At 57.2% G+C, this 16,313-nt stretch overlaps 2 protein-coding genes across 2 annotated transcripts; one reads left to right on the plus strand and one right to left on the minus strand.

Moving 5' to 3' along the window:
* Nucleotides 1–1,886: 1,886 nt before the first annotated feature.
* Nucleotides 1,887–2,534, minus strand: RPP25 (ribonuclease P and MRP subunit p25). The gene has a single exon (XM_068410803.1). The coding sequence runs from the start codon at nt 2,532–2,534 to the stop codon at nt 1,887–1,889; it is 648 nt and encodes a 215-aa protein (XP_068266904.1).
* Nucleotides 2,535–10,244: 7,710 nt separating this feature from the next.
* Nucleotides 10,245–14,885, plus strand: SCAMP5 (secretory carrier membrane protein 5). The gene is made up of 6 exons (XM_068410344.1): nt 10,245–10,321; nt 10,598–10,726; nt 12,768–12,924; nt 13,680–13,781; nt 14,001–14,118; nt 14,240–14,885. The coding sequence occupies exons 1-6, from the start codon at nt 10,315–10,317 to the stop codon at nt 14,432–14,434; spliced, it is 708 nt and encodes a 235-aa protein (XP_068266445.1). The 5' UTR covers nt 10,245–10,314; the 3' UTR covers nt 14,435–14,885.
* The last annotated feature ends 1,428 nt before the right edge of the window (nt 14,886–16,313 follow it).

Below are 16,313 nucleotides of genomic sequence, written 5' to 3' on the forward strand. Positions count from 1 at the left end.
TACACATGGGGTAGGAGCCTGTACACAGTGCAGGACGGGGCGTTGAACCTGAATGGTGTCTGCACCTGAGAGAGGAGGCTGGGAAGAGAGATCGCTGGCTGGGCGACAGAGCCCAAAGCTTTCCCAGCCCCAAACCTACAAAAAAACAATCATCAAAAATAACAACGGGAAATTAATATTCAACTACACAGTGGCAGATAAGTGAAGCGAATAAATCTGTGGCAGGGTAGATAAGCTCAAGCCTCCGGCCCAGCGGAGCAGCTGCCTGCTGAGGGAGATAACAAGGTCATCGCCAAACAAAACAGTCCCCTGCTTTCTCCCTCTCCTCCTCCTCCTCCTCCTCGCTCCCCTCATCTCCTTTCATTCCCGCTCCCAGCCAAGCAAAGCGCTTTCCAAGCAAGCCCTTGACAAAAGAGGGGATGTTCTCCATCCCCGGAGAGCAGGAGCGAGGTGGGGAGATAACACGGCTGCAGCCAGCGCATCCCTCACGGGTGGTTTTCGGAAAGGGTACGCTCATTAATGCTGACTGAATTCATCCCCTGGTGCCCCCGGGGGCTGCCTGGGCTGCATCAAGGGGAACCGGGTGGATCGGGGCTCGCTTGGCTCCCATAACCCATCCCCTGCCCTCCCCGCATCACCCCGGTCCCCGCTGCGCCGGCCAGGGAGGCTGGCATAGGGGCTTTGCCATGCCGGCGGGGGCCAGGCTGCTGCCACGGCACGTAGGAGAAACCGGCCCCCATCCTGTCCCCCCTTGGGACAGGGTTTGGCCAGGATCCCTGGCTCAGTGGCAGCAACGTTGCCATCCTCGCTGTGCTGTGGTCCATAACCAAGATGATCTCCCCCCTTTTTCCTATAGACATATTTCAACTATTTCTAAAAAGCTTTAATCTTCCATTTTACCTCTTTTACCCCCTGGAAGAGGCAGGGATTTCGCTCTGAAGGGCTTTCCCAGGGAGCCAGCCCACAGCAAGGGCTCTGCAGCCAAGCCCACGACCCCAAAACCTCCCCGTCCTGCGCTGGGCACCGCATCCAGCCGCAACGACAACCCGCCTAACGCTCCCACCATCCCTGGCTCCCGACATCAGGGCTTCACCCCAGCTCCAGACCCTACAGACACCTCCGGGAGAGCAAAGACCTGAATATCTGATGAGGGAAGAAGAAGAAAAAGGGTTATTTTATTTTCTTGTGCTGTCCTGCAGGCAGGCAGCGCAGCGCTTGGCTCTGCGGGGAGAGAGCAACTCGTCTCTTGTTTGTGTGTTTTATTCGGGATGAATCGCGATGCCGCGGGGCGCTGAGCCCGGCATTAATAAACCCGACAGCTCCTCGCCGGGCGTAACTGCAGCGGGTTTGGTAATGAAGGTGTTACTCCAACGAGCCTGGGGCAAAACCGTCTCTCCCGATGGCTGAGACATCACAGTGGGGAGTGATGGTGTGCAGCCACCTTCCCTGGTCCGGGCACTCCTCCGTGAAAGGTAACGGGGCTGGTGGGGGCATTGCCTCTGGGTGGCCGAATTCAGGGTCAGCGGCTCCCCCCGAACCCTCTCCAGTCCATAACCTGGCAGGTTTAACCCTTTACTCCTGGCAGGTTTAACCCTTTAAGTCCCACCCCAAATCTGAGGACAAGGTACCCCCCTGCCCCCAGCAGCAAGCCCCCATGCACGGGGGTCAGCCGGAGCAGCGGCAGTGAGGGGGGACGCGGCGGGGGGAGCCTGCAGCACACCGGTGACCCCGGAGCGAGCACGGCACGGGTTTCTCACTGCCTTTATCCACAGCAAAGCGGCTCAAACCCCCAGAGTTTCTCCGCCATCCAATCTCCTGCCTCTATAGAGGGCATATTCCTGCCTGCGTACCCGGCGTACGGCTGGTCGGGGCAGGAGGTGGCGGGGTCAGTGGTGGCCGTCCGGCTGGTGGTCAGTGGTCCCCGAGCCCCTCGGGCTGTCAGGTACCTGTACCTGCAACTTCTTGGTCAGCAGCTCCTCGCGGGGAGGGGGCAGGGGCCGCTTCAGCCCCTTGGCAGAGGAGCTGGACGTGGCTTCTGCCTCGCCGAGCTGCGTCCCCAGCCCGTGCTGGGGCTCCGGGGGCTGGTAGCCCATCTGGCTGGGGTCCAGGGGGTCTCGGGAGAGCAGGATGCAGATGGAGGGGACGTTCTTATGGACGGTCAGGTTCTGCGCCGGGCCGCTGGGCAGCGGGTCCTGGTTCTCCCAGACCTCCAGCAAGGTTTTGTAGCGCACCTTGGTGACCTGGTGAAGACCTCCCAGCTTCCGCTTCATGATCTCCACGCAGGTGATGGTCTTGGTGACCGCCCTGCCGCAACCGCTGAAGACGATCTGCCGGCTGCCCTTCAGCTCCATCTGAGCCATGGCGAAGTTCATCAGGTTCCTGATCTTGCTGCCCTCCTTCACCTTCATCTCCACCACGTCTGGGGGCAGGTCAGGGAAAGGCAAGGGGCACTCCTCCTCCGATGTCCTCACCTTTCGGAAGTTCTCCATCCTGGACTGGGTGACAGGCTTGGCTCCCCCTCCTTCGGCAGCCATCCTTCACCCCTTCCCGAGGGATCCGCTTGGGCTCCTAGTCCCCCGGCACCATGGCAGGCTGACTCCGTTGCCCTCCAACCCAGCCCGCAGGAGGGATGACTTTAACCCTGCGTCCCCGGGACCACCAGCCCCTTCCCCTCTCCTCGCCCAGAGCTGGCTGCAAAGGAGCTGGCAGCGGGCTCGGTGGCTGTGCCAGAAGCTGTCCTCCGGGGGGGACAGGGCTGCAGGATGCCCTGGGTGCCCCCGGTTGTTCCCGGTGGGGACAACAGCTGGCTCCGGCTCTCGGCGATGCTTGGGCTCCTCCGCTCCCACTGCAGCACTCGCTTCTGCTGCTCTTTGCTTCATTCTGGACTTCAGCAGCCCCCAGAGCTGTTCTGTGTAATTAGCAGATCCTCCCCCTCTCCCTCCCCTTCCTCCCCTCCTCCTCCTCCTCTCGCTCAGCCTCCCATCCCAGCACCGAGCACTGGGGAAGGTAAAGGGGAGGGCAGGGAGCATGCAGGGAGGGAAGCAGCAGGCAGGGAAGGGAAGGTGGAAGGCAGAGGGAGAAGCTCACTCTTGCCTTCACGATGCTCCCCGAGTCCTGCCCCCTTAAAGAGAACCTGGTCCCTTCCCTTGGCGCTTGCTCCGCTCAAGGACACCAACCGGGAGCTGCAAATGTCAGCAGCGTGCGGGCAGCCAGCCTGCCTGCCCCCCCAGAGGGATGGGGGGTCCTGGCCGCGCAGCGCCCGGGGATGGCACGGAGGCGCAGGAGGTACTTTGGGAAAGCCGACAGCCTGAGCTCAACCCTGATTAGCCATCAGAGAAGCTACTGGGACCCGCAGGCAGGAGAAATCCTGGCAGATGGCATCGCGGCCGTGCCCAGCTGCCTGCTGACAGGCTGTGGGGCTGGGGCACGCACCGAGCGTGCCGGGGCTCTGGTCCCCCCGATACCCTGCAGCCTCAGCCCTGGCTCTGCCCGCAGGAAAACCTCTCCCTCCCCACAGCCCCGAGGAGCAGATGCTGTGGCAGAGCTGGTTTTCACGGGTGATTTCTCTCCCTCCTCCTCCTTCCCCATCCCTCCCTCTCCCCGCTGCTCTCCCAGACCCTGTCCCTTGCTCATCTCCACGTCCCCACCGTGGGGTCACTGTCATATTTACTGCTGAGCCCCTGGCAATACACCCCAGGAGATACCTATTCAGGCCAGAAAATCTCCCCTTTCTGCCCTGTGCTGGCCCCAGGCAGTGGCAATGTCCCTGTCACAGGCTGACCCTCTGCCTGCCCCTGTCACCTGCCTGTCCCCTGCCTGCCCACAGCACCCCTGCCCTCCCGCCCCGCTGGCTGGGGGATCATTGCCCAGTGGAAAGACATGCCGAGTATTGACTTGCAGTCAAATCTTATCGGCCTCTGGAGGCCCCTGGATTGTTTTCACTCCGAGCAGGGCTTGAAAAAATACATAAATAAATCAATCGATCCAACGCCCGTGGAGGTGAAGGCTGTGGCAGGGCAGGATGCGGCCATCCCCTCCCAGACAGGCCAAACCCCTGCATCCCTGTGGTCCCCAGAGCAGCTTTTTGTGGGTACCACTGCCCTAAATGGGGGTGGGTATGGGACACCCCCTCATCCAACCACCAAACTAGGGTCCAAGGGGGTCTGCAGGTCATGGGAGGGCAGCACCAGTGTCCCACCCACATGGGATGGGATGCTCCATCTGAGAGCAGTGCTTCGCTGCACTAGAAAACCCAAGGGGATGGAGAGCATCTGCCCCTGATCCAGCTGCCACCCCACAAGCCCCCTTTGGCACAGAGGGGGAAACTGAGGCAGGGCACGCGACACTCCCAGGCTCACCCCCAGCGCTGGATTCAAGGCTTTGAGCATCCCCCAAGTCCCACCCAGCGCTCTGCGGTAGCGAGCATGCCTAGTCACTGCGCTCCCACCATGAATCCCTCGCTCACACGAGACAAAGCAGCATCGTTTGTGCCCCTTTCTGCTCGATGACTATTTGTGGCAGCTTTGCAGAAGGCGCTCGGCTCCTTCCTCGGGCAGGCAGGGATGGATTACGCCTCTCAGGGAAACTGCTGCCTTCCAAAGATGCTAAAACCCTAGGAAAATAATCAGGGAGGATTTTACCAACCACCTGCAGAGCGTATATGGTTGAGGGAGCAGAGAAATCCCTCCGAGTCCTTATTCCAGGAGGGTTACATGGCCACCGAGGACCAGCAGCGCCGGGGCTCCAGGCGAGCTGGTGCTGGGTGAACCCTCCAGCCCTTCTTTGCTGGCCCAGGACCAGCTCCTACCTCCCGTGGCCCATTTTTTGTGGCATGGGGGCGCCTTCCCTTCCCATCAGATGCTGGAAGCAGCATCAGCTTCTCTCCCCCAACCCCTAATTGCTGCTTAACGAACTCAATCATGGCCAAGCCTTTCCCACACCCCTCAGAGGGCTGCGGTGGGTGCGCTCCCCCCAAGGCAAAGGCTGCAGCAGGGACTGGAGGGGGGCATTAATGACGGGCTCTTGCTTTTCCTCTGCAGTGCTTAAAATGTAAATGAAATCCATTATTAGCAACTCCGTCGCTAATTACCATCTGAAGCCGTTCATTAGCCTGTCAGCTTGTTTGTTGGAGGACAACAGAGTGGATTGGTTATTCCAGGCTAAAGGAATAGCTGAAATGAGCTCAGCCACAGCAAACAGCAAGGATGGGGGGACACAAAGGCACAGGCACCCAACTGTGGGGGGACAGGGGCAAAGCCACTGGGAGAGGATGGGGAGTCATTTAAAATGGAGAAGAGGCAGATGGTAAAGGCAGGAATGGAGAAAAAAACAGGAATAAAGCAATTAATACCCTGCGTATCGCCTGGCTGTCCTCCCCGAGCATCCATCCTCGTCACAGCTAGAGAGAGGTGCCAGGGTTGGGACCCAGGGATGAGTTTCTTCCTCCCTTTCCCCATTCCAGTTCCTCTCTGAGCACACCACGTTCCAGTACCACAGGCTGCCAGCACCCCACAGGGTTGGGCATCCCTTCCCTGTCCTGCAGGACCCTTTTGCCTGGCCCCAGCCCCACAGGAGGTGTGAGCTTGGAAGGGCCATTTGGCAGAGGACGATGGAGAGGGCTGCAGGGGACGGCATGGAGCCAGAGCTGGTGGTGGCCTCAGCCAAGCCTGGGAAAGGAGGAAAAAAACCCCAGAAACATATTCCTAACAGAGCAGGGCAGCTGGAGAGGAACAGTAACCCAAGCCCCTGTCCTTCACCTGCCCTTTCTATATTTTCTTTCAAGCGAGGTGGCCCTACATGGGAGCAGCTCGGAAAGTCAAAGCATCCGATACAAGGAAAGTCTTGGCGCCGCCATCCATCTCTGCGTCACATCAGCCCGGCTCAGGTCTCAGGCACTCATCACGTTGCACTCAGCAGTGGGCTGATGCCTAGGCTGATTGCAGCCCCAGGGAGGGATGCAGGTAGATCCCTGGGGTGCCACAGCTTCAGGGACCCCCTGCCCTCATCCTAACCAGGGTCTGAGAGCTGCAGCTTCACATGACCAGCTCCCAGAGGATGCAGGCCCAGGCTCCCAGGAGCTCTATCAAGACACCAGAGCCCCATTAACTGAACCAGCAAGAGAAACCCCTTATCCCTACCATAATCAGAAGACAGCAGAGCTTAAGATAGTCCTCACTTCGAATGGGCTAGCAGCAAAAGAAAACAAAAAAAACCCCTTTTTATAGGACAAGTCCTCTGCAAAGCTACAACACAAGAAGCAGGAAGACATTGCAAGGGCCCTGAGGGTGTTAATAAACCCTAATGGTGCTGACCAGCCCCACCTGGGACCCCCTGCCCACACCCCGCCCCTGGCCCAGGGATCTCTATTTAAGCTCAGCCCAGGGCATTTAGTCCTAGTTTAAGCTACCTTGTGGCTACTTCATGCTGCTCTGCACCCTAGCCAATGGACTGACCCTGGACCTGACCTGCAGATTGAATTCATGGCTTGGTTTTGATCCTCTCTACTTGCTGGTTGAGCTGGCCTTTTGGTTGAACCTGACCATCCTGCTCAGGTAGTGTGGGGTGGGCACTGGGCAGCCAGGCTCTTACCCTGGTCTTGTGTTATCTGCTTGGCTCCCCAGCCCTCCTTCATGAGTGAGGGGAGAACACATCCATTTGATTTCTGAATATTTATTCTTCTAAAGCCTGCAGGCAGATGGAAATATGGTGATGCTGAGGGCAAGGAACAGCTCTGCAGTTGGTCATCCCCAAAGTCTCAATGAGATGGGAAGCTGCTGGAGGACCTGAGGCAGGCAAAGAAGCAGGTATGGAGCAAATCCAGATTAGAGAAAGCTCAAGAGACAATAAATAAGGGACATAAAGCAGTTCCCATTATCCTGGACCCAAGGGAGGGATCTCGTAGCTGCTCTGTGGTGAAATTGGGACTGAGCTGAGTCTGCAAGAAATCCTCCCCAGGGAGCAGGGCTGGGGTTTGTGGCCAGCCCCAAATCCCCGGGGTGCTTAGTGCCTGCAGGCAGAGCCAGTGCAGCACTCCAAGTCTCAGAGCACCCCCGTGAGGTCTCACACGTGGGTGAGCAGTGGCGCTTGGCCAGAGTGGGGATCCACAACCAAGTCCCCTTCTCTCCTTGCTGTTTGTATTCCTGCCCCTTGCTCCCCTGCTGTGATGCAAGGGATGGAGCTGGATGCAGGGGGGTCTTGCTCTCTGCAGGGATCAGCAGCTCGGGGTCCAAGACCCAGAAGGTGCTTAGAGTGGGACAGCTGGGCCCTCAGGTATGGGGTTGTCTGTGGCACGCTTATTTTCCTGCTTCCCTCTATTTTGCCATCTGTGGAATAGGTGTTTTCCCTGTTTCTGCCAGGTTTCCTTTCTAGCATCCCCACAGAGTGATGCTGTTTGAGGGGGGTGTGTTTGGTGACCAGGGTTCACTAGTGTAAAGAGATTGAGCTGCTTCCCTGCCCTGCTCTTCACACCTTCCCATGGTGGAACATTGTCCTGGCTGACCTTCTATATGCATGATAGTGTGCTGAAGCTTGAGGTTGGACCCCAGGAAGGGAGGATGATTTAGCTGTCAAATAAAGCCTGTTTCATGATGCTGCACTGAGATGCTGACAAGCACTGAGGCAGGAGGTCCAAGTGGTCTGCCCAGGGCTCCTTGTGATGACACTGAGGACTAGAGATGCTCCCTACAGAGTCCTCCTCGTGTTGCTTGGAGTCCTCAGGCTGATTTGGGATTTATGGTCCCTTTAGGAGCTCTTTGTCCCTGTCCTAGCCCACCTGTGAGTCAATATAGCCCCTTCCCTTGCCCTTTGCCTTCCAACCTGGGCATTGCTGGCAAATGCAATCAGCACAGCCTCTGCCTTCTGTGCAAACCATTCATTACTGCATGGAGCAGCACTGGGTGCCAGGTAGGGTGATGGGGACAGTGCCTTCACACCTGCCTGGGGCAGTGGGGAAACTTCCTGCTCTTGGAAAAAGTGATGTGGGTTTTCTGATGTCCCTGCAGCTGCACAGCTGAGCTGACAGATGGGAAAAATAGCAGTGTGGTGGCTCCTCCTGGTGCCCTGGGTGTGGGGCTGGTGATGACCCAGAGGGAGAAGTAACTCCTGTTGTGTCACCAGCATGCTTGTTGCAGCACCTGGGTTTTCTTAGACTGTTTTCTCATCAAAATACCAACTTCCCTGACCTGGCTCGCAGGCACTGGCATATAGCCTGCACCCTGCCAGCACAGCCCGTCTGTGTTTTGGGTGAATGCTACAAAATCCAACCTTGGGGGTGCGTTACCTGCTGCTGCAGCTCCCTTGTGCTTGAATAAAAGATGAAGAAAGGCACTTAAAAAGTAGTAATAGTCCCAAAATACTGTGTAAATCGGGCGGGGGGGGGGGGGGAATGTGACAGCTGTGCCACGGAACAGGGCAGCGTGGGCAGACACTGACCCTGTGGGACTTTGGCCTGGAGCTCAGCGGGCAGGGACTGCTGCCCCCCCGCCCCAGAGAGACCCCAATACCCCATAAAACCCCCATAACCTAGAGAGCCCCCAAAAACCCTGTAAGGGCCCCGCCCCTCCCGCCGGCGGCAGCAGGACCCTGGACAGCGGCGTCGCTGGCGGCTGCTCTCGCGAGATCTCGGCACGGCCCCATAGGCCGGCGGGCTGGCGGCGCCGTGATCTCGCGAGATCTCGGCCGCTGCGGCAGGAGCAGCGCCGAGGCGGGCGGGCGGCCGCCGCCACCCGCCGCGGGACCGGACGGGACGGGACGGGACTGGACGGGGCCGCCGGTGAGTGCCGGGGCCGTGGGGCGAGGGGGCTGCCCTGGGGGCGGGGGGGGACACGCGGGGCGAGCCGCTGTGCTCCCCTGGCCGGGCACCCGCAGGGGGTGGCGGGGTCACCGGGGTGCTGCATTGCAACCCCCCCCCTCCCGTTTTGCAACCCCCCCCTCCAATTTTACACCCCCCCAATTTTGCAGAAGCCTCTTGATTTTGCAAAAGCCTCTTGGTTTTTGCAAAAGTCCCTGTTTTTGCAGAGCTCTCGCAGCAGTAAGGTGTGGGGTCCGGGGGCACGCCCGGCCGCATGCCCCCCCCGCTCCTGGCACACGTGTGTGTGTGTGTTGGGGGGGGGGTCCCGGCGTGCCGCCGCTGCCTTCGGTCATGGCGGGGAGGCGTCAGCCGCGCAGGCAGCTCGTATTTATAGCGCCGGGGGGATGGAGCCGGTGTGGGCTGGATGTCGGGAGACAGCACGGCGGCGAGTTGCGGGGGTTTGCTTTGCCTGGCTGGTGGCTTTGGTGCTGGGGGATGGTTGCCCTGGCAGAGACCCCCCCCAACCCCTCCCCTCTCCTCCAAAGAGCCCGAAGCACCGACCACCGCGACCCCATGTCGTGAGAAATGTGTTTGCTGCTGCCATTCCTCTGCCTGAGATAGCCTGGGAGAGCGCAAAACCTGCAGGCAGGTGGGGATACGCAGAATGGCCATCTTCACGCTTGTATTTAAATCCTCAGCTCTTAATTTTTGCTTTAATTCCGCTTAATTTTTGCTGCTGGGACAAGGCTGAGCGTGGCACGGTCTGGGACCGTCCTGGGATGCTGAGCTCCCCCCTCTCCCACCTACAAGATCCTGCCCGAGGTGCCAAATGACATGAGTAATCATCAAGCCAGCACTCAAGTGACTCATTGGTGACAGTCACCACTGATTTTTTTTTTTCCAGCTGATATTTTCAGCTTATTTCCTTACTCCTTTTGGCCTGGTTTCTGGCTTGGGCTTGCTGAGGCTGTGCTGGCAGCTGTGATGCTGTCAGGTAGTTCCCTGCGCTGGAACAGAGGCTCTTTGCAGAAAGAAAAATTTAAAAAAAAATTGGTTTTGGGCCAGGTAATGAACTTGAGGATTCCAGATTACCCACAGCTGCCTCTGGTGGGGCTGTGCCCCTCTCATCCAGCCAGGCCCCTCTCCTGGGGCTGGATGTAGGTCAGTCGGGAGAGGGAGGTTAAGCCTGCGCCCTGCCCCACATCGCTGGATCTTCTCTTAATCTTCCTCCTTAACTGGTGCGTAAGCCTCGGGCCGTAGGAGCTGGGATTTATTGTGCCCCCAGCCAGGTGCTGGCAGTACGCCTGGGCGTGTGAATACTGTCGAGTGTCCGTGTAAATAAAGCAAACTGCCTTCTTACAGCGCTGTCCTTGAGCTATTTTGGAGTGGTGGGAAGGTGAAGGCTTTTCGAGGAGGTACCTGACCACTTCACATCACTTTTTCTCTCATTTTCCTCCAGCTTTGTAAAGCTCCCAGGTTTTTTTCCTACTTTTCCTGTGGAACGGAGAGGCTGAGCACGTGCCGGCATGGCAGGTATGGGGTGGGGGTCTCTGAAGCCCATGTGGGGCTTTACTGGCCATAACGTCACCTTGTTAGTCCCTGGTGGGGTTGTGGGTGTCCACACTTGCAGGATCCGCGTGGTCGGCGAGGGCTAAATTTGTTTCAATGCGTGTGGGTGGCTGAGGGGAAATCCTTAATTCCTGCAAGTAACTCATCAATTCTTGGGGCTGAACGAGACTAATTAGGAAGACTCGTGATTTACATTCAGCTCCGTGCAGTGTCCGACGCTGGTGAAACTTTTTATCGCAGAAAAAGTGAACAACTTCCCTCCCCTGCCCAAGTTCATCCCTTTGAAGCCGTGTTTCTACCAGGACTTCGATGCGGAGATCCCGCCGCAGCACCGGACCATGGCCAAGCGGCTTTACTACCTCTGGATGCGTGAGTCGCTGGGCGGGGAAGGGCTCGGGTGGGTTTGCATTTGCCTCTCCGGAGGCTGCTCCTCTGCAAGTCACTGGTTGAAAGAGCAGAGTGAGATCACTGGGGAGTCCTTCCGCCCCTCCAGGCCTTGGTGTCTCCTGTTCAAACCCATTGGGGATGGGATGGGGATTGCAGCGCCCCGTGGGTTTCAGGCCTTCCAGCCTCCAGGATGGAGGTTTGGAGCTGGCTCGGGGTCCGAGGGCCATCGGTGACCTTGTTGTCCTGCTGGAGCCCGCTGCGAGGAGGAGACGGCTCTGAAAGATTTACTCCCCTCTCCCTCTCGCTCAGCTGCCAAGCCTCCGCTGGCTTCCTTGGGCAGCCGGGCTGGAGAAGAGCTTTCTCCTGCCCCCCCAAGCTCCTTGTGAGCCCTTTGGCAGTGGCTGGAGGCTGAGATGCCGCTTGGACTGGAGGGCCAGGGTGCCTGCTCCCAAAACAGGGGAGCCCAGGGCTTCCCCCAAAGCCGGGTCTTGCCTGTTCCTCTTGCATGCCTCTGTGTGCCGTGCTGTGCTAACAGAGCTGTCACCATCTTCTAACTCTGAAAACTAGCCCAAATCTCTCTTCCTTACCAACCCTGGCTGGGGAGAAGAGCCAGAGGGACAGATCCTACCCCAACATACGTGGAAACGTATGTGTGCAGCTTGGGGCAAGCTGGCGCTGTCTTTTTTTTTTTTAATTTTTTTTTTTTAGAAGAACTTAAGCTCCTTAATCAGGTGTTTTCCCTGAACTTTGGAAGCATATCAGTGCCCAGGGAGTGCCTTGTGCGTTGGAGGCAGGTTATGAGGAGCTGAGTTGGCACCACTCAGGGTGTTTCTGCTTTTGCACGGCGCCAGGTTGGCACCCCCAGTGCGGTGCCTCGCTCTGGCCTTTGGGGGCCACGTCCCATGGGGAGGGTGACCCTGGGATAACTTCCAGCATTGTGTCAGGAGGGTTAGTGTTAGCTTTTCTATGAAGGGGCAGGAAAAAAAAGTTGTGCTTCCCTGGGGAAGTTGTCTTGGGGGTGTTCAGTCCCCTCCCCACCCTGCTCTGGCTCTTCTTGCTCTGCTTAATTTAGCAGAGCTCGGTTCTTGCTCCAGCCTTTCCCACAGCACGAGCACCAGCTCTCTGAGCCGGCCGCCTGTCTGTTGATTTCTGTATCCACAGCTCCTCTCTGGATCATTTTCTCCCCAACTCCCCCACAAACACCCAGCTGGACGCAAGCGCAGAGAGGCTGAAAGGTCCCTGAAAGGTCCCCTCAGTGTCCTTGGGGGTTTTAGGGCGCAGCGAGTGCCTGGTCAGCCCAGCCAACTGAGCTCCCTTTCTTGCCAGCTGCAGCTCTCTTGCAGGCGGCGGTGGGAGGGTTTTAATTCTCGTCGGAATAATGAATCATTCTCAAAAATCGGAGGCGTCAGAATGCAGATGAGCCTTCTCTGCTTTGTCCTGTGTCTGCTAAAGCTGGGCCTCATAGTGATAGCCCTTGTATCGCTTAACCCCGAGCAGGGGTGGGAGAAGCAAACACGCCGCCCCCCTCAACTGGCAAGGCGGGGGCCGGGAGGTCAGGACTTGGGCTCTCAGCGGTGCTCGGGGGGTGTTAGCTCAGGGAACTCCTGCTCCTTCAGCGAAGCTGTAGCAGGAGGCAAGAGAAAAAGCTTCCCTTCGATTCCCCTAGTTCCCTTCTGTGGATGGAAACGTGCCCTGGCTTGCTGGCAGCGGGAGGATACGGCTCTTCCCCGTCCTCGGAGCCCCACGAGCCCTGGGTCTGCTTAAGACATTACAACTCTGAGCAATAGATTTTACTTTTTTTCCCCTCCTGCCCCTTAGCTGAGGTGAGACACCCTTTGGCTGAGCCAGCCTGGGGGTGCTCCCCAGACTCATCTTAAATTAAGCGAAATTAAGGGAAATCCAGCACGGGTGACACGCTGCTGGCCAAACCCGCTTGAGGCCAGCCCCGCACGGGCATCCCTGGGGTCGGGGTCTCTCCTATCACACGCTCCTCTGCTCCCTCTGTGTGTGTGTGTGTTTGCAGTGAACAGCATCACCTTGGCGGTGAATCTCGTTGGCTGCCTCGCATGGCTCATTGGAGGCGGTGGAGCTGTTAATTTTGGACTGGCAATTCTCTGGCTCATTCTCTTTACGCCCTGCTCCTATGTCTGCTGGTTTAGACCTATTTACAAAGCTTTCAAGTAAGTGATTCACGCCTGAGCCCGGCTTCTCACGGTCTTTTTTGTGTTTTCCTTCCGAAACGGTTAGCGCTTAGCTTGGGGCGTTGCCTGAATATTTGGGGGAATTTCTGCTCTTTCTGTCCAGCCCTTTAGCTTTATTTTCTAACCTTCAAAGCAAGGGTGTTTGGGACTTCCTGAGGGCCAACCCCCCAACCATGCGACATAAAGACACCCTGAGAGCATCAGGGGGAGCAGTGAGGAAGCAGGTGGGGTGCCAACTTTCCCCCCCCTCCCCGCCCATCCTTGAGGCTGCTTTTATATTTTTCCATGAGCCCTCGAGGTGCTTATATTGATTATCCGTGCTGCTGAGGCCAATCCCCAGTGCAGTGTCCCCAGATCTAGAGAAGTGGGGGTGTATTTCTTCCCTGTGCGGGAAGGTGGAGTCTGATGGTAGGGCAGCGTGAGCAGAGAACCGTGTCTGAACACGAACGCCCTCTTGCCTGATGCGTAGAGCTGGCCGAGCCATGGGAAGGGGCTGATGATGCCCCGTGAGTTTCCCAGGTGCCCCTTCACCACCTTCAGCCTCTCACAGTTCCTCCCTTGCCTTTAGTTTTGCTCCGGTGCCTGCTGTCTGCAGGCAGCTCCGCTTCTCACCGCCCTCTCGCTAAACCACAGCTGCTTCTGTCCTGAAAGGGTCTGAGATGTGGGACCATCTCCCCTCTCTTGCAATGCAGCAGGGATGGAGGTGTAGGGAGTGACCGAGCCTTCTCTTGCAGGACAGACAGTTCCTTCAGCTTCATGGCCTTCTTCTTCACCTTCATGGCCCAGCTGGTGATCAGCATTATCCAGGCGGTGGGAATTCCTGGCTGGGGCGTCTGGTAAGGAAGATGCTGCTCCCGTGTTGGCTGCAAGGGCAGTCACGTTGAGCTGGTGCTGTGGCCTCTTGGTGTTTTAACATCCTCAGTGCTTCAGTGGCGTCTCTCTTTGGGGGAGATGGTTTGAGGAGCTGGGCGGGCTGCTGGCGGGCTGCGGCATGCAGGGCCAGCCGGGCAAGCCCCAGGCTGCTGAACGGACTGCTTGTTTTCATCTCCTTGCAGCGGGTGGATTGCAGCGATTTCCTTCTTCGGCACCAACGTGGGGTCGGCCGTGGTGATGCTGATCCCCACTGTCCTGTTCACAGGGATGGCAGTCTTCTCCTTCATCGCTCTCACTATGGTACGGGAGGAGAGAGGGGGGTGCCGCTTTGCTTCAGGGAGCCCTTGCCGCTGCCCTGGAGGGTCAGCGCCAGCCGCAGGCACTCAGCACCTCTGGGTTTTCTCTTTCCAACCTGTTCCAGGTCCATAAGTTTTACCGGGGGAGCGGCGGGAGCTTCAGCAAAGCCCAGGAGGAATGGACCACGGGGGCGTGGAAGAACCCCCACGTCCAGCAAGCGGCCCAGAACGCGGCGATGGGGGCGGCGCAGGGGGCCATGATGCAGCACGAGACGCAGTACTCGGCCACCCCGAACTACACCTACTCCAACGAGATGTGAGCAGCAGGACTCTGTCCTCGGGCGAAAGATCTGTGGGGGGAGAAGGGAGGAGGAGGAGGAAGGCTGGGCCGAGTTTCTGCAGCTATTTCAGAAAGTCAGAGTGTACCGTAACGGTTCTTCTTTCCCATTCTTTGTAACGAGATCATTTTGGATTTTTCCTTTCTCCCTCCTGCCCCCCCATTACTGTCTCAAGCTCTTCTTTTCTCTTTTATTTTTCCATTTGAAGAGGCCATGAGTTGACCTGCAGGGCTCGTGTTGTGCGTGGTAGTAAGTGTACATTCCCGTGTCTTCTTTTCCCTGTGAAATAGTGGATGGTGGTGGTGGTTTTTTAATTACTGTGGTGATAGGTGTACGTTAGAACTACATCAGCCAAAAGCTCCCCCTGAAAAGGGAAAGATAAAAAATAGCAGCCAGCACCCACCTCCCCTCTTGGAATAAGTGCTGAACCACAGGTTTCCGACGTGTGTGTGAGTTTTTTCTCTTTCAGTTGGTACTGTCCAGCCACTTGCCACTGTCTCAGCAAGGGCAAGCAAACCTGGGAATTCTCCCTTCTGTTTTGCTTTTTAACTAGCAGGTGGCTGGCTGATTTAGCATTGGAAAAAAAAAAAGGGGGGGAAGAAACCCTAAATCCTGCTGTTGATATGCTGGAAGCCAAGAGATTCCTAATCGACACCCTGGCTCAGGATCTCCCACTTCTCTCAGTGTGTGGTGTTGTAAATGAGTAGTTCACATTTAGCCGTGGAAGACCGGTCCCCGTGCGTGGCCGTGGGCAGGAGCCCCGGTGTGCTGTGTGCGTGTGTTGAGGGGTGAGGACGGGTCTTCCCTGCGGGATACAACCGTCCCGTTCCAGATTCTGCATCCCGAGTCTGGGGTTTTATTTTCAAAGATTTCTATTTTGAAAAGTGGCTATAAAATTGGCGGAGTGTTTCTCCGAGGATCTATTCTTGGGTGAGGCTCCGGGGCCAGTCTTGTCACCCCATGTGCAGGCACATACCACCGGTCTCACTGTAAATAGCGAGGCCAAGATTTGTCCCTGTTCGCTTTTGAGGCGTGCGCTGATTTACGGCTCTTTAGGAAACCTCCAGGCTGGTGGGAAGGATCCTCGCGCTTCTAAAAAGCGCAGTGAAACGTGGCCATGTGCTTTCCTGGTGCAGAAATCCCTTCTGCCCAGTTAGGGGAGGTCAGGTTGTAAATAATGATCTTGCACCTTAGTGGGAGGCAGCTGAGCGGGCTGCTGGGAGCCGGGGAAGGTGACTGGCAGACCCTGGAAAAGATCGGCTCGTATATGGGAGCTGATGGGTGCTGCAGGGCAGGGTTTGGGAAAGCTCCTTCTCACAGATGCTTTTCAGCCTTTAAATGCACTTTAAATAAGCCAAATTTCTCTCCAAGTCCTAGAAAAGCAGCCCAAACAGAATCTGATCTGGCCCCTCGGCTCAAATATCTCCTGCCTGCTGCAGGCAACGAGCTCAGCGTGCCGCCGCTCCTGCCCACAGCCCAACCCCTCGCCCCCCGTCCCCTGTAGCTGCCTGGTGACGCTTGTCTGTGACTCCTACCCACGCGAATCACCCCGAAGAGGAGCTTCTCTTTTCCAGCAAGGCACACCAAGAATAGTTTCCTTTTTAAGGGTATCACTTCAGTCATTCTGCAGTAGGCAGTCGTCTCTTGACAACACTAATGCAGCTAATGATAAAATGCCTGTCTGTGTGTGTGCGTGTGTATATATATATGTATAAAGTGTAAGGAGAAAAGTAATCCTTTGCTGAGCCTATTATGTACTTAATCAGGTTTAAATAGCGTGCAGTTCATTTGTAGCTAGCCTAAAACTCACTATGCCAAATCACGTGCTCTGTCATCCATGTCTGAGAAATGATGGATTAAG

This window comes from Nyctibius grandis, chromosome 11 (genome assembly GCF_013368605.1).
Source record: "Nyctibius grandis isolate bNycGra1 chromosome 11, bNycGra1.pri, whole genome shotgun sequence".
Lineage (NCBI taxonomy): Eukaryota > Metazoa > Chordata > Aves > Nyctibiiformes > Nyctibiidae > Nyctibius > Nyctibius grandis.

Coding starts and splice junctions, on each gene's coding strand:
- RPP25 (XM_068410803.1), bottom strand. CDS start 2,534: ATGGCTGCCGAAGGAGGGGGAGCCAAGCCTGTCACCCAGTCCAGGATG.
- SCAMP5 (XM_068410344.1), top strand. Junction 12,925..13,679: donor CCTATTTACAAAGCTTTCAA/GTAAGTGATTCA, acceptor CTTCTCTTGCAG/GACAGACAGTTCCTTCAGCT. Junction 14,119..14,239: donor CCTTCATCGCTCTCACTATG/GTACGGGAGGAG, acceptor AACCTGTTCCAG/GTCCATAAGTTTTACCGGGG.